General features: G+C 30.0%; 1 protein-coding gene across 1 annotated transcript; it reads right to left on the reverse strand.

Annotated features, from left to right (window-relative positions):
* Window positions 1-691: 691 nt before the first annotated feature.
* LOC134700282 (collagen alpha-1(XXVII) chain A-like) lies at window positions 692-23,856 on the reverse strand. The gene is made up of 8 exons (XM_063561639.1): window positions 23,548-23,856; window positions 22,805-22,934; window positions 7,683-7,724; window positions 6,338-6,373; window positions 4,150-4,185; window positions 3,155-3,190; window positions 1,908-1,943; window positions 692-738 (listed from the first exon to the last, which is right to left on the reverse strand). The coding sequence occupies exons 1-8, from the start codon at window positions 23,854-23,856 to the stop codon at window positions 692-694; spliced, it is 672 nt and encodes a 223-aa protein (XP_063417709.1).
* Between the last annotated feature and the right edge of the window lie 1,222 nt (window positions 23,857-25,078).

Consider the following 25,078-nt stretch of genomic DNA (forward strand, 5'->3'; position numbering starts at 1 on the left):
GGGATACTTAGTAACGTGGCTATTTTTACAGTAAGTAGTGATTACCAGACCAAATATGATTATTTGATAATCTTGTACTGTTTTGTTTATAACATAATGAGTGGTTATATTGGAACATTTTTGAGATTATGTGATGATTTGGATATTCCCGTGAAGGGCCTCATTTAATTGTAGTTACATTCATAAGATGGCATTACACGTTTACCTTTTTGGAACTTTCCTGATGACTGCAAATCAGTTTTTTTTAAACACATATTCACTATAAAACTTTAAAAAAAAGTATTTAACGTTTAACTCTCACTTTGTAAGCTGCCATTTTGTAAACAAATTATCAAAGTCTTTCAAAAACTAAACGGATGAATGAACACAGGAAGACTCTAATCGGCCTAGACATTTTGTACTTGTGTCTTTTGGCTGATTTTTTTAAGCATGGATTAATAATTCAATCGTATTTCTATACTTTCGGATTTTAAAAGTACAATTTCCTCACAAAACACGTGTTTGTGTCTGTCTCAGACATTGTTAAAAATCCGTGACGTATATAAATTTAAAATTATCGTTATGTCGGATATTGATTTGTAGTTCAATTTTGTCTTGCTGTTTTAATATCCAAAATATTCAGGACAACACGTTTTGATCTGAATTTCATTCATTTTATATGTTAAATTTTTAGTTCAAATAATTGCAACAATTACATACCGATAAAGCCAATTTCTCCTTTTTTACCGGGGACTGTTCCTGAAAGATAAAAGAATTAATATTTATATTTATATCATACGATAAAATATGCACTGGCCAACAATATTAAATTTTCTACATTAAATATTAAAAAGAAGATTTGGAAGGATTGCCAAAAAGATCATTCTCCTATCGAAACCAAATGACGGAAAAAAAAACAATCATATGTTAATATACGGTCTTCAACAATGAGCAAAGCCAATTCTGCATCATAATCGATAATAATACAAATGTAAAGTTGGCCATAATTTGATATAACTGTATAATATATCGTCTCTTTTGTACATATATACTACTTAGATATAGTTCTAAAACACTTCCATTGAGATGACAATCTCGTTTCTTTTATTGATGAGTCTTATGTAGACGAAACGCGCGTCTGGCGTCCTGAATTATAATCCTGGTACCTTTGATAACTATAATTTTAATTAACATGTGATTCATGGATCTGTTGTTATCATATACCGCGGATTCATTTATTTTCGTGGGTACCAATGTTCGTGGATAGGGAAAAATTTCATTGTCCTGGACTTAAGAAATCTTCATTTTTCGTGGATATTTATTTTCTTGGTTTTGTCAGTCTGTATAGGAGCCTTCTTAGTATATAAAATTTGTTATTCGGTGAAAATTTATATTCATCTCCACCTGTATCCACGCAACCGACAAAAATTGGCATCCAACGAATAATAATGAATCCACAGTAGCATGTTCGTTTGTATGGTGGCGTTTGCTCTTGATACAATTCATTGTTTCTGTTGTTCTATTGTTTTCTTCTTGTAGTTGATGTGTTTTGTATCCCAGGTTTCCTTAATCGATGCATGAGTATTGAAAACAGTATATTACTGTTGTCATATGTGTATAGTTAGGTATGCAATTAGTATGTTAGAGTTATAAATGTATCATTTACGTTATGGTTATGAATACAGTGCCAATATCTGAAAAGGCATGTAAATTAGAATAATAACGACGAATTATGATAATAATGACGAATTATAAGAGTAGGAACGTGACCACATTGTCGTGTATGTGCGACGTAATATTTGTATAAACTTATCGTAGATGCTACGCTAGATATTGTATACGCTTATTGCGCGTTTCTTCATCAAAACATGCTCACAAGAAAAGAAAAAATAATGTACACTTTACATTTTGGATGTTGTTTTTCTTACCGGGATCTCCTTGGTCTCCCTGAGGGCCTGGATCTCCTAAAATTATAAAGATATAATGATTCGTATTTATTTTTTTGTTATACAAGTTGAGTCAAGGTGAACGAGTGGTATATAGCGGTTGACATAGTGCAGGCAGTGATGTCTCGATATCTGTATATCATGAGTTTGAATCCCGGCAATGGAATATAAAAAATGTGCTTCCACTAATTTTGAAGATTTAACATTGTCGTTCTGACATTTAGAGTATTCTCGTCAGTAGAATGTATCACAGGATCTGCTTACCCTTCGGGAGCACCTGAGCTCACACCCAGTTTTTTTCAATCTATGAGTTTGACTGTCACTTTTGGTATCTTTCGCTCCTCTTTTATATCATGTATATAAGGCATGGGTATGCAATATATTGCAGATTAGCCAAATTACATATTGTACATACATTATCTATCGATATGGCTATAGATAAAGGAAGATGTGGTGTGAGTGCCAATAAGACAACTCTCCATCCAAATAACAATTTAAAAAAATGCAAACCATTATAGGTCAATGTAAGGCCTTCAACATGGAGCCTTGACTCGCATGAACACCAAACTGTCGTAGTCTCTGTTATGTTCACTTTGAGTTAAATTATATGACCATACTTCTTGATATCCAAATCATTATAATCTTACACACGACGTTTATGATTCTCCCAAATGACCCAGAAAAAGATCCAAATCACAAAGACCTATATTTTTAAAGATTATTATTTATCTTACCTCCGATATTTATTTAGGGATATGATTGGTTAAAAGCAACCGCGTAAAGAACGTTTATATTCCATATTAGATAAGAAGGCGGGGCATATTTGAATACACGGTTAGTAGTGGTGGTATGTCCCTTTATAGAAACAAAACATTACTTAGAAAAAATCTTAAAGGTTTTAACAGACGTAGAAATTAATGAAGTAAGATTGAAATATATTAATAACGCAAGTTAAATTCTAACAAGATATTATTGGTAATATGGTGGTGAATTCCATGAGAAATAGGAGCTCTCATCCATGTGGAATTTATTGACCCCATATATACCGTATAAGGTATAATGTCACTAATAATATCTGATATTGTTTTGGTTTTTAATATTGATTTTTTTTTTACAAATCCGTTTTGAAAACTGATATTTTAAACTTACTGGTTTTTTTTTGTTTTTGTTTTTTTTTCTAAACGTAAATACATGTATATGTATTTTAAATAGATAAAACAAATGTATACCTTGTGGTCCCAATGGTCCTGGTCCTCCGTTACCTCCTGAAAAAAAAACAACAGAAAATATGTCATGCCATAGTCTACGTTCTCGAATAAAGAAAAGTAATGCAAAGTAAAACCAAGAAAAATACAGAAATCAAGGGAAAATTTAAATCTTAAGTTCTGTATCAAAATGCAAAATCAAAGAATTAGCTATGTTGAGTAAAGTGTCACATGTAATGACCATCTTTACGTCTCATTCTGGTGTTTATACTACTCAGAGACAAGTTTGCAGGACTTCCATTAAGATTGCTATATCATATCTATCAATTAAATTAACCACTGTTCGCTATGTAGAATTGGCTGTGTAATGCTTATGCTAGAATAACTGTCTCTTGTGCACTATGGAGATTTTTTCACAATCATCATTTGAAAAGGGTCGTAAGTAAACCTAAAAGATTACTCACCTTTAAACATAATACCAGTGTATACATAAAAAAACTGTGTACTTGCATCATCGATTTGTATTAAGCAGTGCATGAAACCTTTATAACTTGTACAAAAAATCTGTACAAATTGTAACATAAATATTACAACAAAAGCAAGTTTGTCATTAACAATCCAAGCGGAGGTTATAACAATCCTTATTTTGTTTCGAATACCGTGAAAACGCACATAACTCAAGCTTCACAGCCGAAAATAAACTTACAAAGTTTTCTATTTATCTTATATATTAACAATATTTGCATATTGATAATCTATAAAGCGAGAGTCTCCATTTTATCATTTGAAATGTAAGTCTGTAAACTCATACTAGGTCAATAAACCTAGAGGATACTGCAGGAATTCATGCAGCTTATAGATAACCGCCCGATATTACTCTCACTGCAAATAATATCTATATTTTGATACTTCAAGGGAATTAGCATAACAGTATTGTGTCTCCAACCTTATGTTGATATGATAAACTCGCCAAAGCTTGTTTAATTTACATGATACAATTCAAATTATTAATGTATTACCGGCAACTCCGAAGGCTCCTTGATCTCCGGTACTACCTAAAATGATACATATATAAACATGAAAAAGGTTATATAGAATTGATTGTTTCAAGTTTAAAATGATATAAGAAAATAAGTGGTACCTAACACTACAGGGAGATAACTCTGTAAAGTCAGCTAAACGTTTCAATTACGTTGTGTTGTAAAAAGAATATTATGCTTCTCAATGATCAAAATTGGGGTTTGTCAAATTGCTATGTAACCAGTGTAATTTTTCTGACGAAACGGTTGGTTAAATTTTTTTTTTAAATTATTTTTTTTTTGTTAAAATGTCAGAATACTTTGTCAAAATTTTATGAAAATTAAATGAGCCAAATTAATTTTAGTGAAAGTGTTGGGAACCACCTTAATACGGACAAATCAGCATGTTCCGATTATGTTGCCCTGTCGATAGGAATCAAGAGTATTGCTCTCCGGACAGAACCAATAAATGTAAAAAGCCGTATTGGCTAATGGCTTACTTCCGATATAAATAATCTCACGTCTTGCTTAACTTTGGATGTTTCATTCAGCATAACAAAAACACATTTGTATTATATTTTATCAGCTTAAAATCATGATATAAAAAGTAAAAATGGTGTTAGTGTTTTGTAACGTCTTGAGGTCTTAAACGTAAATATATAACAGACTTTTTTAAGTACCACTTCGATTATTGACACTGTTTCTAAACTGTTGATCGATCATTAAAACGAAGACGATACAAGAGTAAGAAAAATTTAAATAATTATCTGATTTTTTTCTTCCTAGCTTTTTTTTTTGCTAGATTAAATGCAAACAGAATTGAAAAGAATGAAATTAAGTATTTGGGCAAGATATCAGAAACACCATGCGAAATGTTGACCCAATATCCCTGGACGTAAATGCGAAAAGACAAGTCCAGATAGGAAACTATGTAATTTCGTCACGATATGTTTCTTCATTCTCCTTTTGAATGCGTATTTGATATCAATAACCAGGCTAACTCGACGTAAATTAACAAGGGTAACATTGACGTGCAATGCAATGAACTCAAACATTCCTGACGACGACTAAGCAATATAAGGTTTTATTGACGATGCATTGAAGATGCCCCTGTGGTTCAAAATTTTCTCCTACATTTGAATTTACGTAAATGTGAGCATTTAAAAATTAATATGAGGACTCTTTAAAGAGCAAAACTAAAACCGACGCGCAAGCTGAAAAGACATGGCTTAATGTCAAACAATTCAAATGACAAAATCAACAGCCTTATAGATATAGGAAGATGTGGTGTGAGTGCCAATGAGACAACTATCCATCCAAATAACAATTATGCATAGTACTCACAAATAATGGAAAATATATTATATAAAAACATTACCATATTGCACTTCAAGTTGTGTGTCAATGGAATATTGTTTTGAAGAATAAATAACATGATACTTTGTTTGAAAATCCCAACAATTAATTTCAAATATACTTCGAAAACGCAAATCATGACGATGCTTATATTACTGTGAATTCATTATTGGTCGTTGGATATTACTTTTCGTTAACAACGATATTAAACGTTCAACCAAAAAAAAACATTGCCATTCATACAGATTTTAGCAACACGACGAAATCAAAGATCCACGAAAATAAAGTTTTTCCTCAATCCAGAAACATTCTTATCACCGAAAATAAACAAATCCATAGTATGTTTTCGAAAAGGATTTTATGATAACGTTATGTGTAGCTTAACTTATACGACCAACAATTCATTGAGTGTAACCTCCCTTTTTAAATTATCCCAGAACTATTCATTTAGTTTCCTATATGATGGTCTCAAAGTTATCAATTAAAATAAAAGGATATGAAATCGTGTTCCATTAATCCCCTTACACCTGAACACTGTATGTATGTTAATAGTTTTCACTGAAACATATTTCATTTTTCTAATCCTGTTACGGGAGTGACAAGAGCTTACTGTGTCTCTTACCATAAGATTGTACAATACGCTCGTCATATGTACCACGCTTGGAAATGTGCAATCGAAAAAACAGATTCGTCTACACAAGACTAGTAAGTGACATTCAAATCAAAAACACAAAAAATACTTATACGGCAGAATTTGTCAAACATTACATTGTATTCCATTAAGTTTGAAGGCTACATAATATGTTTAAATCATGTGATTTGTTAAACTTACCTTTATCCCCCAAGTCTCCTTTTGGTCCTTTTGGTCCTTAAATTGTATAGATATGAATATTAGTACGGATATTTTATTTTAACTGTATTTACGATAATATGTGCAATTACAACTTCGATTAAAAAATGTCATTGACGTTAAAGTTTGGAGTGTAAAAACATTCCAGCTGGCAACTTATCAATAGGAATTGATTTAATTCGCCGTTTCAGAATCTAATGTATCCTGGTTAATATTTTTAAAAGCGTATACCAAAGCGTTTTGATAGGTTTAAAACATTATAAACAATGGAAATTCAACCAATGACGTAACGTTATTTTCACTTTGGGGTACGAACAATGAAATTAACCATGATGCTTTAGATTATGAAACGGCCAATGGCTGATTCATTTTATGTCCATTGTGGTTTGATAAGTCTTAAAATTAGATATTACAATTTGCATTATAGTTATGCGTTATGAAATAATAATCCATCAGAGACTACATCAAACGTGAATGTTATCAATGAAAGATCTCCATACAGCTTTAGGAAAAAAAGTAAAACTCAAGTTAAGGTGTTATGTGTGTCTAAATTAACAATGATAGAATTTATACATTCTTTTCCAAAACGTAGTTTGTACTGATACATGTGATAGATGTTCAAAAATATGATAAAAATGAAGGGTCTCCGGGAATTTTTATCAATTTACAGTTTTTGACACATTTTTTTATTGGATTATACAGATAAAAACATCATAATGTGATAATAAGCTTAACTTAGTGAAAGAATTGTAAAATAAATAAAAAACGAGAAGATAGCTTTAAGAATATACTTTGAGAATAGTAGAAGATAAAATAAGGTCACCAGACGTTTTTGCTGGCTAAAATTCATTATAGCAAAATTCCATGTAGATTCCTTCAGGAAATGCACTACTTCAGAGTTACATATCCTTTAATAGTATTAACGGTACCAATTTCTTTTCCTGCACCCTATGCGTGTTTCGACAATACATGTCTCTACAGTGATGCTCGGGGCATTAATATTTGAAATCCAAAGCTTATATAAAAGATGAAGAGATTTAACCCAAAAATGCCACTTGAAAAAAACATTAAAAATCTAGCAAAAAAATTATACACTTGTTAAAATATTATTATTTAGAACTTTTTAATCCTTTAATGTTTTTCTTTTATATGCAAATTCACATTCCTGCATCAAATTTTGATTGAAAATCTTTAAATTAGGTTCTCTGCTTTTCAAAATCCAAGATGGAAAAAGCCAATCACACCTGAAATTAGAGCCAAACATTACACTTTTTCCAAAAAAAATCAAATGTGACAATATACAGTTGAAATTGTGCATGTAACTTACCCGTTGGTCCTTCGTCTCCCCTCGCTCCTGGCGATCCTACCTCTAAAAAAATAAAGTGATAAATATAAGAACACAACCTTTAGAGATATAAGAAAAGGTTAATAATAAAAATCAGAACTCAGAGCAAAATTCACAACGGGAATCCTGCCTACCCTCAAATGGCAATTATTTGAAAACCAAATGCTCAAACACACAAAAAGAATGGAAGTGTATTTGATTGAAAATACAATAAAAGTGTGCTATTGCCATGTAATATTTAGGGCTGACAATTTCGTGGTGACGGCAAGAAGACATAACATTGATTTGATTGATATTTCTTCGTGTCCCCTTGTTGTCCGATACGTAGCTAATAAACATTGTTGATATAACAGTATTATAATAGAGACCACATAACGTATAATTATGCAATAGCCTTTAAAAAACAAAGGACTACAAACATTTATTGACATGTCAGTGCCAGAATCCATATAAACTGATGGAGATATTATGTGTTCATTATTTGAAAATCAACCACCATATCTTCGCTTAGGAGGAACGTAGCAAGTTACTATGAATTATACAAATAGAACATAAACCGTATCATGCAAACAACTGATTTTAGAATATTTCCGATACAAACTCTTACACGTAAGTCAATACAAGTTTTAAAACAAATGAGACTTAAATGGCATGACTTGATATATACAATATCGTTACTATATCTTTTCTTAGTCTTAGTCTTATTAAAGTATTGGTTAGTTCTATACATTAATGACCAAATGACTCTACTTTGTACAATTTATACTAAGTAACCATTACAGATAAATTTGAAATATCTGATCGTGTACGATGTATATACGTTGAATTATATTCATGAATAATTACCATGTACCGTTGATAAAATTTTGTAAAGGTTTGACAAGTTTGTGATATAATAAAATCAAAAAATTCCAGAGAGCACGTACAGTTTTACAAATGTTGATACTTAATCAGAAATATTAGGTGTATTGACTAAAAATAAAATCATTTACCGTGTCCGGAACATGTACAGACAAAAACAAAAAACAGAAAACAGGTCCAAAACAGATGCTTCATTCTTTCAATTTTATGTCTTGATTCCGCTGTTTAATAAGTTAACAATACAAATATATTTGTTCAGATTAGCCTTTTATATACATAGTAAATAATTTCAACCTTTTAAACTTTAGTTGACTCTCTTTTTTCTATCAAGTGAAAAGTTTACGTGAATATAATTAAAACAATTTCAAGTAATATCTTATTTTAGTTTAAGTAAGATTGCTGAGGTTACAGTTTCAACTATATCCAATACATTTCTGACTTGAAGTTTTTGAAAGGCCGAAATTGCCTCTTTTTTTTTCTTTTAGTATATTAAGCTTTGTTGACTGGATTTTAATAATTGTTCAGCGATACAACTTATTGGTGATGTCATATAAATGTAATATGTCGATACCCAATCTCTTACAAATCAGACACATCAGGCCGGTTTCTGAACATGCTGGCAGAGTAACCTTGCCTTGATACATTTTTGATTACAATTTAACCATTTATGACAATGCTTTGAATAGCAGAAAGTATGAATTAGGGTCTCCATTTTTGTTGCTTTTTATTTATCTATTGTTTTGTGCTTTTATGTGTTTGTTTCTCATTTATCTATCGATATATCTGTCCATCAATTATTTTATTTAATGATATGAAGAAGAATTTAAATAGTAGATTTATCCCTCTGCAACCTTTTGACCGCACTACAACTTAAACGTTTTTGAAAAAACCTTAGAAAAGAAAAACAAAAACTGGCAACATATGTTAAGGTCGTGAAAGTTGAATAAAAAAAAATATTTAATGAGATGTAATTTTCTTTTACTCAATGTCCCTTTCACAAATGATATCGGATATGTTCCTTACGTCGTAACTACACTCCCCTTCCCTTTCATGAATTTGACCTTCTGAATTAGACTATTTGTAATCACATAAGCAACACGACGGGTGTCGCATGTGAAGCAGGATCTGCTTACTCTTCCGGAGCACCTGAGATCACCCCTAGTATTTGGTGGGCTTCGTGTTGTTTATTCTTTAGTTTTCTATGGTGTGTCATGTGTACTATTGTTTTTCTGTTTGTCTTTTTCATGTTTAGCTATGGCGTTGTCAGTTTGTTTTAGATGTATGAGTTTGACTGTCCCTTTGGTATCTTTCGTCCCTCTTTCAGTTTCGTATCTAAAAGTCAAAAAAAGTTCTAGTTCTGATGATATTCATTACTATCGACATTACTGTCGGCTTATTCTTGTTTTGAACAACCTTTAAATATAATCATTATGCTGGTTCACCATGTTTATTTATTTATTAAAGGCGAAACCTACATGAAGACTAAACGAACAAATGGGTCGTTGTATAAATTATTGAATGTTCCTCAACAATTAAAAACTTTATTAACTAAAGGAGGCTCCGCCACATTTTGATAACGTAGAGAAAGAAATTTTGTTGAGCCATCACAGAACATTTCACTGATCCGTTTTTATATACTTAATTTATTTAGTCATTTATCTTTATCATTTATTTATTTCTTCATTTATTTCTTCATATATTTCTTCATTTATTTCTTCGTTTATTTTCTCATTTATTTATTCATTTGTTTATTCATTTATTTATTCATTTATTTCTTCGTTTATTAATTCATTTATTTATTCATTCATTTTTTCATTCATAAAATTACAAATATTTTAATTGCTTAATGGATCTTACATAATTGTTTTCATTTTTGTTCAAAATTTATGAAAGTTAACAATTTTATGGTGACGTTCTATTTTTTTTTGTGTTTCCTTCAATAACCAGGTCTAATCTAAATCGTTCACCAAGGAATGTACATGTTTTAGACATAGATGCTTACTCAAATTGGTCATCGTTGTCCTGTGTTTATATTTAGAAAGAACACTTCTTAAAGTATGCAAGTTTGTCCATATTGTTTAGGAATATAAATTTAATGATGTTATATTCAAAAAAAGAGTTAACTAAGATCAGATTCTAACTTTTCAGCTTTAAAAGTGTAGTTGTCAAGAGGAATTGAGCATCCGTTAATCGTAGTGTTAAAGTTTTGGAAAGGCTACATTGTGATTGTATGTGTATGGATTTCCAAAATGACTGCATTTAAAAAAGAAAATAATCAAACACCATGTGAACAGTTTTGCGCGTCACGCGTGTTTTCCGTCTGGAAATTACTAAAATCAAAATTGTAATATGCCAAATAAACTACCAAGTTGAAGAGCATTGCACAATCATAATTCGTTCAACCAATGTGAATAACTATTTCACTCCAGTGACAATTTCGTATACACATCAGAAAACATAGAAGATTTCTTGCTATTTCGCAATACTCTTTTTTACGCAATATTGTCCTGTTGCACAATACTGTGCAATTAGTACAATACTGTGCAATTAGTACAATAATGTGCAAATAGTACAATTCTGTGCAATACTGTGCAATTAGTACAAACTTATATTATCAATGTCTTTGAATATAGTTTACATCAGCACTTATATCGATTTTATAATCAGCAAATTAAAGCATAGCTTAATGTGTATTCTTTTCAAACGGGACGTATAAAGACACATTCACCTTCATTTATATGTGTAAAGAGACTATCTTACTGCCTGTCGATACATTTAGTTTTTGGCATTGCGTTGTCAGTAACTGCGAGTACTTTCAAATCGTATTTTCTTGTAAATTTGACATGTTAATACTATTTGTAATGCTTTTTTGTTATTTCATGTTAAAATCTATCTGGTCTACATACCAGCTTTGGTTGTTAAGAATTGCTATAAATTATCACCTCGTGGTACTATTAACTAATAACATAAACATTATTTCTTTTCTAATTTTGTTTGTACTGTATATGTTGTGTACAATACGTAAGTGTGTACAAACTATAAGTTTTTTGACACATAACATAGGTGATACAGGTTTATCTTCTTAAATGTACCAGTTTAGTTTTTTAAAATTCCAATCTATGTACTCCAACCAAACAGCCAGTGCTATTCTCCTTGTCCTCAAACCGGAAATGAGGATATCACAATGATTCAAATTCCTCCATATACCATATTAATATCCATAAAAAGTACTTTTGTGGTCTAATAATGTATTTTGAATCAATGCGCAGTATAAGTCTGTATCATGTAAATATGACAGAACTTCATGTATGCGAAAAAAGACTGAATGCTTGCATCAACTATTTATTATAAGCAGATGATGTACATATTATATGTTGTACAACAAGACAAGTTGTACACACCATATACACCACACTTGAACACCTGTACATGAAGAACAGGAAGTTGCATCGAAAACCAATTGTATAGTTTAATTGCTGATATTCATATTAGGTTTCGGAATAAATATATTGATTTACAAGATATTTCTAAACGGATAGTTATACACAAATAAAAAGAGGTATACTTAACAAAAGAATTATTTTCATTTACCTGTGAATACAATGATGTATTTTTTCAAAGTTGCTGTTTTTCTTAATTTTTTTTTAAATTTCACAGCGGTATAAAACTTTTACTTTAATCATTCATCATTATTTATTATTACCGTTGTATTTACATTGTATCATAAATCAAATGTATTCTTTCAGTGTACTTTGTTCATTTGAGTGACTAGTACGTTTTTTTATTGAGTTAAGCCATTCCAATTGATATTTTATAAGACCTTTCTATGTTGTAATGTTACACTATTGTTTCAGATAAGGGAAAAGGTTTGGTACCATTTAAACGTTTGATCCCGCTGCATTGGTTTGCACCTGTCCTTAGTCAGGAATCTAATGTTTAGTAGGTGTCGTATGTTGATGTTGTTCGTTAGTGGTTCTCGTTTTAAATATAGATTAGAACGTTGGTTTTCCCGTTTCGCTGGTAATACACTAGTAATTGTTGGGGCCCTTTGTAGCTTGCCATATCGAACTATAGCAGTCATCACTTGGCTTTGGCGACGTCACACATCATCCTATCACGCCCAAGTAAAATGCATAGAAATGCCTAGGGGCTTTCAAAAATTAATAAGATTAATTTCTTTATAAAGTTCATGATACAAAAAATGTGAAAATATATAGTTATTCCTCATATATTTAGAAATATAGTTATGCCTTTTGGAAGATTAAATGTTGGTCTTCGTCTTCGGTTGTTGTCTGCTTTATGGTCGGGTTGTTGTCGCTTTGACACATTCCCAATTTAATTTCTCACTTTTATTCTCCCTTCCAAATGCTTTTGAAAATTTGGCTTGTTGTCTGGATAGGTTAACAATGTTAAATCACTAAACTCCGATAAATTTAGAATTTTCTGTCGTGTAAAACTTAAAATTGCGATTGAAACAAAATACATGAAAAAATTGTTGAAATATGTGCTTCTTACTAAATTCATTATCATTTGATATCGTTTATGCAATGGTTTAGTGTATTATTAATATCCTTCCAATGCAAGTTGATTTGAAAATTAGCTTTTTTCTGAAAATCTTGTATTATTTTACAAGATGGCGACCATATTGACAGTATTGGCGACTGACTTGGTAAAAATGTATTTTGTAAGACTGTTATAATGAAAATCAAATAACTGTTTGAAGCTCGCGTTTTCAGTCATTGTCTTACCTTAAAGCAGCATAGAATCAAACATTAATTCCTTTTGATAAAGCTGAAAAATTTTGTTGTTATTGTTATACATTTGACAAATGGCGACTAAATCATTTTCAAACGTAAACGATGTTCGACACTTATTTTGTCCATGTAAATAACCTAATTTAGTTACACTGTTTATATTGCAATTAAATATGGCACGTTTTTGTCACTATAATGAAAGCCAATGACAAAGCTAGATTAAGGACATATCAAGTCATAACATCGAGGTGATCAAAGAAAACAAATATGGCACCTGATCACAATATAAGTTTTGACAATACCTTAAAAGATGCAAGTTTTGACAATAACTAAGTAGATGTAAGTTTGACAATACTGTGTACATAAGTGTTGTCCGATTCTCAATGAAATTCATTGCGATATTTTTATTTATTTATGAAAGAAGATCTCGAATGAATATTCACCGAGGTGAAACAACTATTGTTTTTCAATTTTTTTTAAAAGGTAAAGAGAGGAAAATCCAATCGGAAATTTCATTAATCACATGGCAAAATCAAATAACTAAACACATCAAAAACGAATGGACAAAAACTGTCATATTCCTGACTTGGTACAGGCATTTTTAAATGTCGAAAATGTAATTATGACTGGAATAGTTGCATATGTGAGCGGAGAGTTGTCTCATTGGCACTCATACCACATCTTCCTATAAATAATTGACAAGATCTTAGTACTGTGCAGTTCTATGATATTCTGTAATACTGTGATATTGACAATTTGAAATTACAAACAACTTTTAGAAATGAATATGGACCTACAACAAAAAATTGAAAAAACCTTGCTCCATTCATTTAGACCCCGCTTTGGGGTCAATACCAGCTTCCCTTTGAGATATGAAACCTTGTAGGCGTACAGTTTTCACGAGATCCATTAACTTAAACACAATTCATAGTAAAAAAAAATACTTATGTTTCTTTATTAAACCATATTCATGAACTGTTGGTACCGTTATGGTTATACAATAATAATAGTTATACAGAATCAATAATAATAGTTATACAGAATCAATAATAATAGTTATACAATCAATAATAATAGGTATACAGAATCAATAATAATAGTTATACAGAATCAATAATAATAGTTATACAGAATCAATAATAATAGTTATACAGAATCAATAATAATAGTTATACAGAATCAATAATAATAGTTATACAGAATCAATAATAATAGTTATACAGAATCAATAATGATATGTATACAGAATCAATAATGATAGTTATACAGAATCAATAATAATAGTTATACATAATCAATAATAATAGTTATACAGAATCAATAACAATATTTATACATACTCAATAAAAATAGTTATGCAGAATCAATAATAATAGTTATACAGAATCAATAATAATAGTTATACAGAATCAATAATAATAGTTATACATAATCAATAATAATAGTTATACAGAATCATTAATAATAGTTATACAGAACCAATAATAATAGGTATACAGAATCAATAATAATAGGTATACAGAATCAATAATAATAGTTATACAGAATCAATAATAATAGTTATACAGAATCAATAATAATAGCTATGCAGAATCAATAATAAAAGTTATACAGAATCAATAATAAAAGTTATACAGAATCAATAATAAAAGGTAGACAGAATCAATAATAATAGTTATACAGAATCAATAATAATAGTTATACAGGATCAACAATAAAAGGTATACAGAATCAACAATAATAGTTATACATAATCAATAATATTAGTTATACAGAATCAATAACAATATTTATACATAATAAATAACAATATTTATACAGAATCAATAATAATAGTTATACAGAGTCAATAATAATAGTTATACATAATCAATAATAATAGTTATACAGAATCAATAACAATATTTATACATAATCAATAAAAATAGTTATACAGAATCAATAATAATAGTTATACAGAATCAATAATAATAGTTATACAGAATCAATAATAATAGTTATACAGAATCAATAATAATAGTTATACAGAATCATTAATAATAGTTATACAGAACCAATAATAATAGGTATACAGAATCAATAATAATAGGTATACAGAATCAATAATAATAGTTATACAGAATCAACAATAATAGGTAGACAGAATCAATAATAATAGTTATACAGAATCAATAATAATAGTTATACAGAATCAATAATAATAGTTATACAGAATCAATAATAATAGCTATGCAGAATCAATAATAATAGTTATACAGAATCAATAATAAGAGTTATACAGAATCAATAATAATAGTCATACAGAATCAACAATAATAGGTATACAGAATCAATAATAATAGGTATACAGTATCAATAATAATAGTTATACAGAATCAATAATAATAGTTATACAGAATCAATAATAATAGGTATATAGAATTAATAATAATAGGTATACAGAATCAATAATAATAGTTATACAGAATCAACAATAATAGGTATACAGAATCATTAATAATAGGTATACAGTATCAATAATAATAGTTATACAGAATCAATAATAATAGTTATACAGAATCAATAATAATAGGTATACAGAATCAATAATAATAGGTATACAGTATCAATAATAATAGTTATACAGAATCAATAATAATAGTTATACAGAATCAATAATAATAGGTATATAGAATTAATAATAATAGGTATACAGTATCAATAATAATAGTTATACAGAATCAATAATAATAGTTATACAGAATCAATAATAATAGTTATACAGAATCAATAATAATAGGTATACAGAATCAATAATAATAGGTATACAGAATCAATAATAATAGTTATACAGTATCAATAATAATAATTATACAGAATCAACAATAATAGGTAGACAGAATCAATAATAATAGTTATACAGAATTAATAATAATAGTTATACAGAGTCAATAATAATAGTTATACAGAATCAATAATAATAGTTATACAGAATCAATAATAATAGTTATACAGAATCAATAATAATATTTATACAGAATCAATAATAATAGTTATACAGAATCAATAATAATAGGTATATAGAATTAATAATAATAGTTATACAGAATCAATAATAATAGTTATACATAATCAATAATAATAGTTATACAGAATCAATAATAATAGTTATACATAATCAATAATAAAGTTATACATAATCAATAATAGTAGTTATACAGAATCAATAATAATAGGTATACAGAATCAATAATGATAGGTATACAGAAACAATAATAATAGTTACACAGAATCAACAATAATAGGTAGACAGAATCAATAATAATAGTTATACAGAATCAATAATAATAGTTATACAGAATCAATAATAATTGGTATACAGAATCAATAATAATAGTTATACAGAATCAATAATAATAGTTATACAGAATCAATAATAATAGTTATACAGAATCAATAATAATAGTTATACAGAATCAATAATAATAGGTATACAGAATCAATAATAATAAGTATACAGAATCAATAATAATAGTTATACAGAATCAATAATAATAGTTATACAGAATCAATAATGATCGGCAGGGTTTCCGCTGGCGGTCGCCATTTTCGCAATTTGCGAAAAAATAATAATTGTGGCGATTAAAATTCGTCATTGGCGAAAGAATTTGGCGAAAGAAATATATATATTGATTTATTTTCAGCCATCTTGTTTGTTTACTTTTTTTCGGGTTTCTCTGACTTTACCGATCAGACAATACTCGGAATTCACCTTGAACTCGTTAAGATTTCGACAGAAAATCAATAATCAGCTGATTGCATTTATAGCTATCGACATCAAAGGACTAATTAATAAAGGTGTTGATTGTATGATATGACAAAATGATATGGTTACATGGCTTCTGTCACATGTCTCAAAAGGGATTTATTTACCGCATTGCGACGCACGTGTTTGAAGCAAAATTTACGCTTCCTCTCCTTCTTTTGAAAAGAAAATTATTGTTATGACGAAAAATGTTCAAAAGCTAGAAAGGTCTCTGATTTAAAACTTTATCATTTAACTTTCATATGGATCATTGATTTGAGTGGGTACTTCAAAGTCGTTTCAGTAACACAGGTGTTTCAAGCATATAGTTTTACTTATTTACGGTATGTCCTACATCAATCCAAACTTTTCTTTTCTATTCATGAACTTCTGGTAAATTTCATAGAAAAACATCAACATGATCAAGTTAATTTAATTTATTGTCCAGAAACTAAATGTGTCTTCCGACGGCGTCGACAACATTATAGGGTTATACGTCGAAACGTAATTTTTGCGATCTTACAAAAAGGGATCGGGGTCGTAAACAAACTTACATCATGCGTGTATTTCAATAATAATTTTGTGTGTACTTAATTATGCTTGCTTTAATTAAGCTAACTGGTAGACAAAGACTGATTATGTTTTCCTGCACCCTGTCAATTTCGTAACTTAAAATAAAAAATGTTATTGAAGGATTTGTTACTCAGTCTATGATTCACTGCGACTAAGTAAGTTAAATTATCCTCTCAAGTTAATTCAAGTATGAACAGACTCAATAGTTCTCTCATTAGTGTAAGCTGATCAAAAACATGAATAAAACAAAATAAATTTGAAAATATTTAAATAGAAATTGAACAGGTTTTTTTTCTAATCGGATGAATTCTAGCAACATGACGTTTTTCTGTTTTGGATCCTTTGGTTGAGTTGAACTTCATGGAAACAAAGACAATAACAACCCAAACCAAGGACTTAACAAACACTAAAAAGATCTAAAAGACATATACCTCAGGCATAGATTGTCTTAGCTGTATTTGGCAAAACTTTTAAAAATTTTGGTCCTCGGTGCTCTTCCTACTTTATTTGGCATTTTTAACCTTTTTGGACTCGAGCGTCACAGATGAGTCTTTTGTAGACGAAAAGCTCGTCTGGCGTATATACAAAATTTAGTTCTAGTATCTATGATGAGTTTATTTACTAGCACTGGGTCAATGCCACTGCTGGTGGAAATTTATTTCCCCAAAGGGTATCGCCGGCCCAGTAGTCAGCACTTTTATGTTGAAATGAAATTTTATTGAGATTGTTATATTTATAAATTGACTATTTTTTTTAAATACTAAGGCTGTTATACCTCAGCCATATATTACCTTTGCTGTATTTGGCCAAACCTTTAGGAATTTTGATCCTCTGTGCTCTTCAACTTCGTACTTTATTTGGTATTTTTAACCTTTATCATGTTTATGGGATTCGAGCGTCACGTATGAGTCTTTTGTAGACGAAACGCGCGTCTGGCGTATATACAAAATTTCGTCCTGGATTCTATGATGAGATCTACAGTTATAATAATAATTTAGAAACAACACGAACTCCACTAACAACCGGGAGTAAAATCAGGTGTTCCGGAAGGGTAAGCCTTTCATGCACCGTATACGACACCCGTCGTGTATGTGAATATTTGTAAAGACATTTCAGAGACCTGTAGATATGTGATGGTCACTTACATTGTATAAGTACACGAAAATACAATTTACTAATCATTTTACATAAAAAAATTAATGTAATTCTGTATATATGTTTGTATGGGAAATTTGAATTGTAATTAACATTGGTTTTGTAATAGGAATTAGAATATAAATATTTAAGTATTTATAACATCATCAGTCAGTCAAATTTCAATTTCAATTAAAAAAAAAAACTGTTTTAGAGTCGTTTCAAAAAGTAAAATCACAAAAATACTAAACTCAGATTGGAATCCAATCGAAAAGTTCATAAACACATACCAAATTCAAATGACAAAAAACATCAAAAACATATGGACAAGAACTGTCATATACATGACTTGGTACAGGCATCTTTAAATGTAGAAAATGGTGGATTAAGTCTGGTTTTGAAGCGCTAAACCTTTCACTTTGATGACAGTCTTATCAAACTCCGTTATATTTACAATGGTGCGTGAACTAAACAGACATACTAAATAAAATAGTCAAAATATGGGTACAGCAGTCATCATCGTGTTACAATTTTATAAGGAACAATTTAGCAGAACAAAAAACAATATCTATCTACAAACACATTCATTGATTCGCCTGTTTGACGTCAGAAAATTTTATTCGTCACATAAATTTGTCGTTCAATGTATATACAAACATTGTAAAAATTAAACATGGGTAATGTTAGCTTACAGGGATAATAAAAATCAAAGTATGTAAGTATTCATTTCAAAAATAGACCGAGATTTAAGATAGTCCAAAAGTTATGTAGACGCTTTACTACGCGACTGAATAATGTTGACGTTTGTGGTTCAACGTATTTTCAAATTCATGATAAAAATGTATTATAATGACATATAATAGAACAATATCATATTGACGGGATCTTTTAAAGTATAGAGTCACGTTATAGAACCAAAGAGTTGTTTAGATGATAAACAACATCAGTACGCATAATCTGTACATCAAGACCATCATGTATTATTTGTGAAAATGATACGGAATATTTATCAACAAGGTCTTGGTACCTTCCGATGAACTTTTTTAGAAAAAGGACAACCGTTCTTTGACATATCCCTGGTTCATCAACTTTCTACTCAGACACTGATGACGTTTTACAAAGTCTGAGTAGGAGCTGCAAGCTCTTAAATATCGAATAAGTTGGGAAATATATATCTCATATGCAGGTGAAGTTGGTATATTGCTACTAAGGTGTGGTAATTTTTTTAAATCAACATCGTCTCGTTTATCATAGATTCTGGTACTGAGATGACTCTATAAGTTCAAATTCGAGATATAAGTCTAACAATGAGGCGGAGGAAGCTGTGTATGTTGTTTCTTTAATTTCAATTTCTAGGGGGATATATTAATGAAACCCAATCAGAAACGTTCGTATTGTTTATGGAAAGAACATCATTAATATATCTGAAAGAGAAATTAAATAAACTGGCTTCTTTTATCCTCTTGTTTTTGACAAGTGTCTGACGGAACTCCGATTCATATGAAAATAAGAAGAGGTCGGCAAGAAGAGGCGAAGAGTTTGTTTCCATAGAAATGTCGACAATTTGTTGGAAAGGTCTACCTCCAAACTCAACAAATATGTTGTCGATAAGAAACTCCAGCATACTGACCACTTGTTCTTCTTTGTAGCATGTTTTACCTTTTTGTTTGTCACTTTTAACGAAATATGCCTTAATATATTCACAAGTAATAAATTTATAGCGTACGATACCATTTTTATGTGGAAAGGCATTGTGGATTATATCTTTGAGCCGATATTTAAATTCACATGGGGAATGGTTGTATACAGGGTTAAAAAATCAAAAGTTTTGATAGAACTGATTACAAAAAAGGACCGAGATTTAAAATTGTCTAGAAGTTCTTTAGAAATTTTAAGAATCCACATATGGTTAATGTCCACACGCGAGTAAACAGTTTCACAGTTTCTGAAGACCCTCTTTCACTGCGGACACAATTTGTGAATACGGAAAACAAAGTGTTGCTGCAAGGTACTTACATTGGGCACAACGCCAAAATCTTACAATCTGGTTGGTATATATAAAATATCAATTCGTTTGATGTGTTTGAGATTCTATTTTAGGACTTTCCTTTTTAATTTTCCTCGGAGTTCAGTATTTACGGGAATTTACTTTATTCAATGTTATAAATAACATAAAGCCAAACATTTTACACCATGAGATAAAAAAAAAAGTGAAAGGGGGAGATATCTAACTATTGATAGCAAAATGAATGGTATATTCGCATAACGTGCCATGATAACATTCAATAAAAAGTGTACCACATAACAAAACTTAAACAAAATTCAAAAAACCAAAGTAATGGGCGGTTTCTACTTGCGTAGTCATTAAATAGGACGTACATTTATATATTTGTGTCTGCTGCTAACATAGTGGAGATTTGAGGTAGTCTATGAAATGTATTCAAAATGCATAGGGAAGTCTTCATGGATATTATCTTTTTGCCGTGGGGTTTCAAAGATGAAAGGAATTTCACACCTGAGTTGAAAATGCACGCACCTCAGGCTGTGTCTCAGGGTGTATTTACTTTCAAATCGGATGCAAAATTCCTGTCACCCCTGCGTACACTCGAATAATCAAGAGTTTTACATTTGTATTCAAACTGGAAATGATAAAATAACTGCATTTATTTGAATTGTGATTTAGGTTTTTAGGTTTCGTGATTTATAATGATGTTCAATTATCCTTTGGTCTAAAGATTGGTTTTTAACGATTAAGCACACGGTATGAAAGTATATATTATATGTCTGTATATATTGTATGTCTTGCTTTAAATGATTGGTAACCGTTATGCTACGCATGATTCATTTCAAAATAAAAGTCAATTTATAAAAAAATTAGAAAAAAAATAGAAATGTTATAAAATGAAATTTGTGATATAAAGGATTGAAATCATTGTTATTACAGAGTTATTTATAATGACTTACCAAAGACATAACTAAGTATTTACCCCACTAAACTCTTGATATTTTCTAATGAACAGTTCATTAAACTGTTAGAAATATAAAATATTAAATATTTACTTGGAATTTTTAAAAGTAAATTTATTCTGAAAAAAAACATAAAAACTAATAAATATTCATGGCTTTTTGAAAACAGATAGACAAGTAAGTAAAATATTTGCTTACTCATACTTATGAAATAAAGATAAATCAGAAAATAGAAAGCCTATTAACAATTGTACTTTAAGAATCGTCTACTGAATATACATAAATAACGCAATATTATTAATAGTGAAACAAGTTATATCACCAAAACTCTCATGAAGTGTTATGTAACTGCAATACAAGAGACATGAACTGTAATTAAATAAACATATGATATTACATCAAACATAAACGGACAAATTAAGAACACTAATATGGAGTCGCAAGTTGACTGAAGCTGCAATATGGTTGATAATTTTGAATACTGTGGATTCATTATTTTTCGTTGGATACGAAATTTCGTGGATTCAATGGCAACAGTTGAACCACAAAATGTTCAACAAATACAAAATTTTCTATAGGCTAGCATACATACTTCAGCAAAACCACAAAACTAAATATCCACGAACATGTAAGTTTTCCTCAATACGCGAAAATTGGTACACACGAACATAAATGAATCCACTATATTTGGTCTTTATATAAGGATTTTAATACTTCTCAAAAGTACCAGGATTATAATTTTAAAAAGGGGGCGGAAGATACCTGAGAGATTTTGAAACTGACACCGCCATGACTGCAAAGGAAAAAGTCGAACAGACAATTATAAGTTCCTTTAAAGCGACGATGAAAAATACAGACTAAACAAGACAAACTATATCAAAAACTTGGGACGATAAAAGGTGCTCCAGAAGAGAGAGCGGATCCTGCTCAACTGGCTGCACCGGTTGTGTTGCTTATGTTATTATGTTTACCAGATAAATAGTATAATTCGATAGGTTACATTCGAAGACAACATAACAGTCAAATCTTACCACAAGTAAAAAGTTCTACACTGTCTAAACGAATACTACTGCTGCCGGATTGTTTTGTGACTGTTATTCTTATAACGTTGTACTTTCTCGATTCCAATGGGATTTCTTCACCCGGCTGTACATTTGGGGCCTGAAATATTGTAGAAAGAAACTAAAATATATAGGTGGTTCTTTTGCGACATCTAATCAAAAGCATGTATGAATTTATTTCATTTCAAATTTTTTTTTTTAAATTTGCCTGTTTTTTAATTACTTTCTTATTGAATAAGTATAATAAAATGAACTTAAATAATATACATATAGCTATTGACTTATAATGAGATTGATACGATCAACCAAAGAGATATGTATTTATTCAGTTTATTGAAGATCCTTGTTTTTATATACTGAATATGTATTCTGTTAACTGTAATGAATTGAAAAAATCGATTAAATTTCCTAATAAAACTCCTACAATTAATCCCGTAATATATCATCATATAGACTTCTAATGTTAACATAACATAACATTGAGGAGATGAGGTGTGCATCCAAATGAGACAACTGTCCAATGAAGGACAATCGACGAAGATACACGAAAGTAAAGGTTACCATACGGCTTCAATAATGAAAATAAATGTGATAATATATAAAAACTCAAAAGGGAAATCTCACTACCTAATTTGTATATTCAAAATGCATGTTACATATCATAAATTAGTTTTATCTTATTTGGAGCCGAGACGATCATAACAATCATTTACCTGAACAGTTATAAACTCTGGATTATCTGGAAGATTATACTTCACGGTAATAGTAGCAATGCCATCACCAGAAACTGTTACACCATTTACTTCTTCGTCTAAACCGTCAATCAACAGAACCATAATAGATTCATTTGTCTCAACAAACTTGTTATCGTCTTTCTCTTGCAGTGCATCTTTGTCGCTTGTGGACAAGGGTGCCAACGGGTTATTTGTATCAATATTAGACTCGCCTAGTACAACGTTTTCTTTAACACATTCTGTAGCTGTTGTAACCTCTATATTAGATGGTTGTGTAGTTGTTCCCATTGAAACTGTTGTAAGTTCACCTATTATAATAAACAATGCATTAAAAAACGAAAGCAGCAATTACAAGTATTTTTTTTTTCAAATTTGACATTTAATACAGAGTTAATCATTGTTTGCTGTCCAATAAAATGTTATGACAACTCATTCGTTACCATTCTTTACATTATTATAAAGATGGATTTGGCTAATATTGTACGTTCATTTTGGCTAATACGGCTCTCTATTTTTTGGGGTTGGTGTAAATGCCTGGCTTTTAAATTTTCTTTGAGCGTCCCTGGTGAAATAAAATTAAGAAATGCGCATCGGAACAAACATTGATGGTATTGTTCAAAGCACGCAGTTTGCAATAAAAAAAAAAATAAATGGCCACAAATTTTCCATTCTTTATTTAAGAATTTTAGAGAAAGTATTTTTTTCATCAATGTTGATTCATTTGAATATTTTCCACTCTCAAAGATAAGTAAGATAGAGACAATGTGACACCTAGTATGTAATAATGTATACAGGCAAACTGGTAATACCCAAATAGAGATAATAATACAGGAAACTCCAAAAACCACCAACTAGAAACTTCATAATTGTTGATAGAAAAGTTATTGATAATTATCCTGTCCTCCCCCTCCAATTGAAATCGACGAGTCACGACACGAAGTACAACCGCCAGATTTAGGTACTATGACAATGAAGTTAAATAAGTTATTCCTTGATCCTAAGTGAAATTCGAATTTCCAATTTAACTTACAAGCATGAAGATCTTATTATTTCTAGCTAGGTAATATATGCATGTAATAGGTGTAAGGGATTTATAAGAAGAGTTGAAATTGGCATACAAATACAACGAGAGTAGAATGAAAGTACTTATGATACAGCTTTCGACCAGATAACAATAAAACAATAATCATTTCTCACCACAAATGAAATGATTTCATCTTCCTTTTTTTTTTATATTTAATTTCTTTTTTACCAAATACCTGCAATTCGTCGTTGCAGAATCTAATACATCCTGTACAGCGAAACGTTGTGTTATATTAAAAAAATAACAAACAAAGGGAAACAAACAATAGCATGACGGTGTTTTACTTTTGATGTACGAACATTGAAATTACCCATAGTTCTTTGGATTCTGAAACGGCCACTTGATACTACAGTCAAGAGCCTTTTCTTACACGATTTTATTGATAGACAGTTGCTGCTTATAAGAAAGGAAATAACTTTTAACGTT

Source organism: Mytilus trossulus, unplaced genomic scaffold (genome assembly GCF_036588685.1).
Source record: "Mytilus trossulus isolate FHL-02 unplaced genomic scaffold, PNRI_Mtr1.1.1.hap1 h1tg000128l__unscaffolded, whole genome shotgun sequence".
Lineage (NCBI taxonomy): Eukaryota > Metazoa > Mollusca > Bivalvia > Mytilida > Mytilidae > Mytilus > Mytilus trossulus.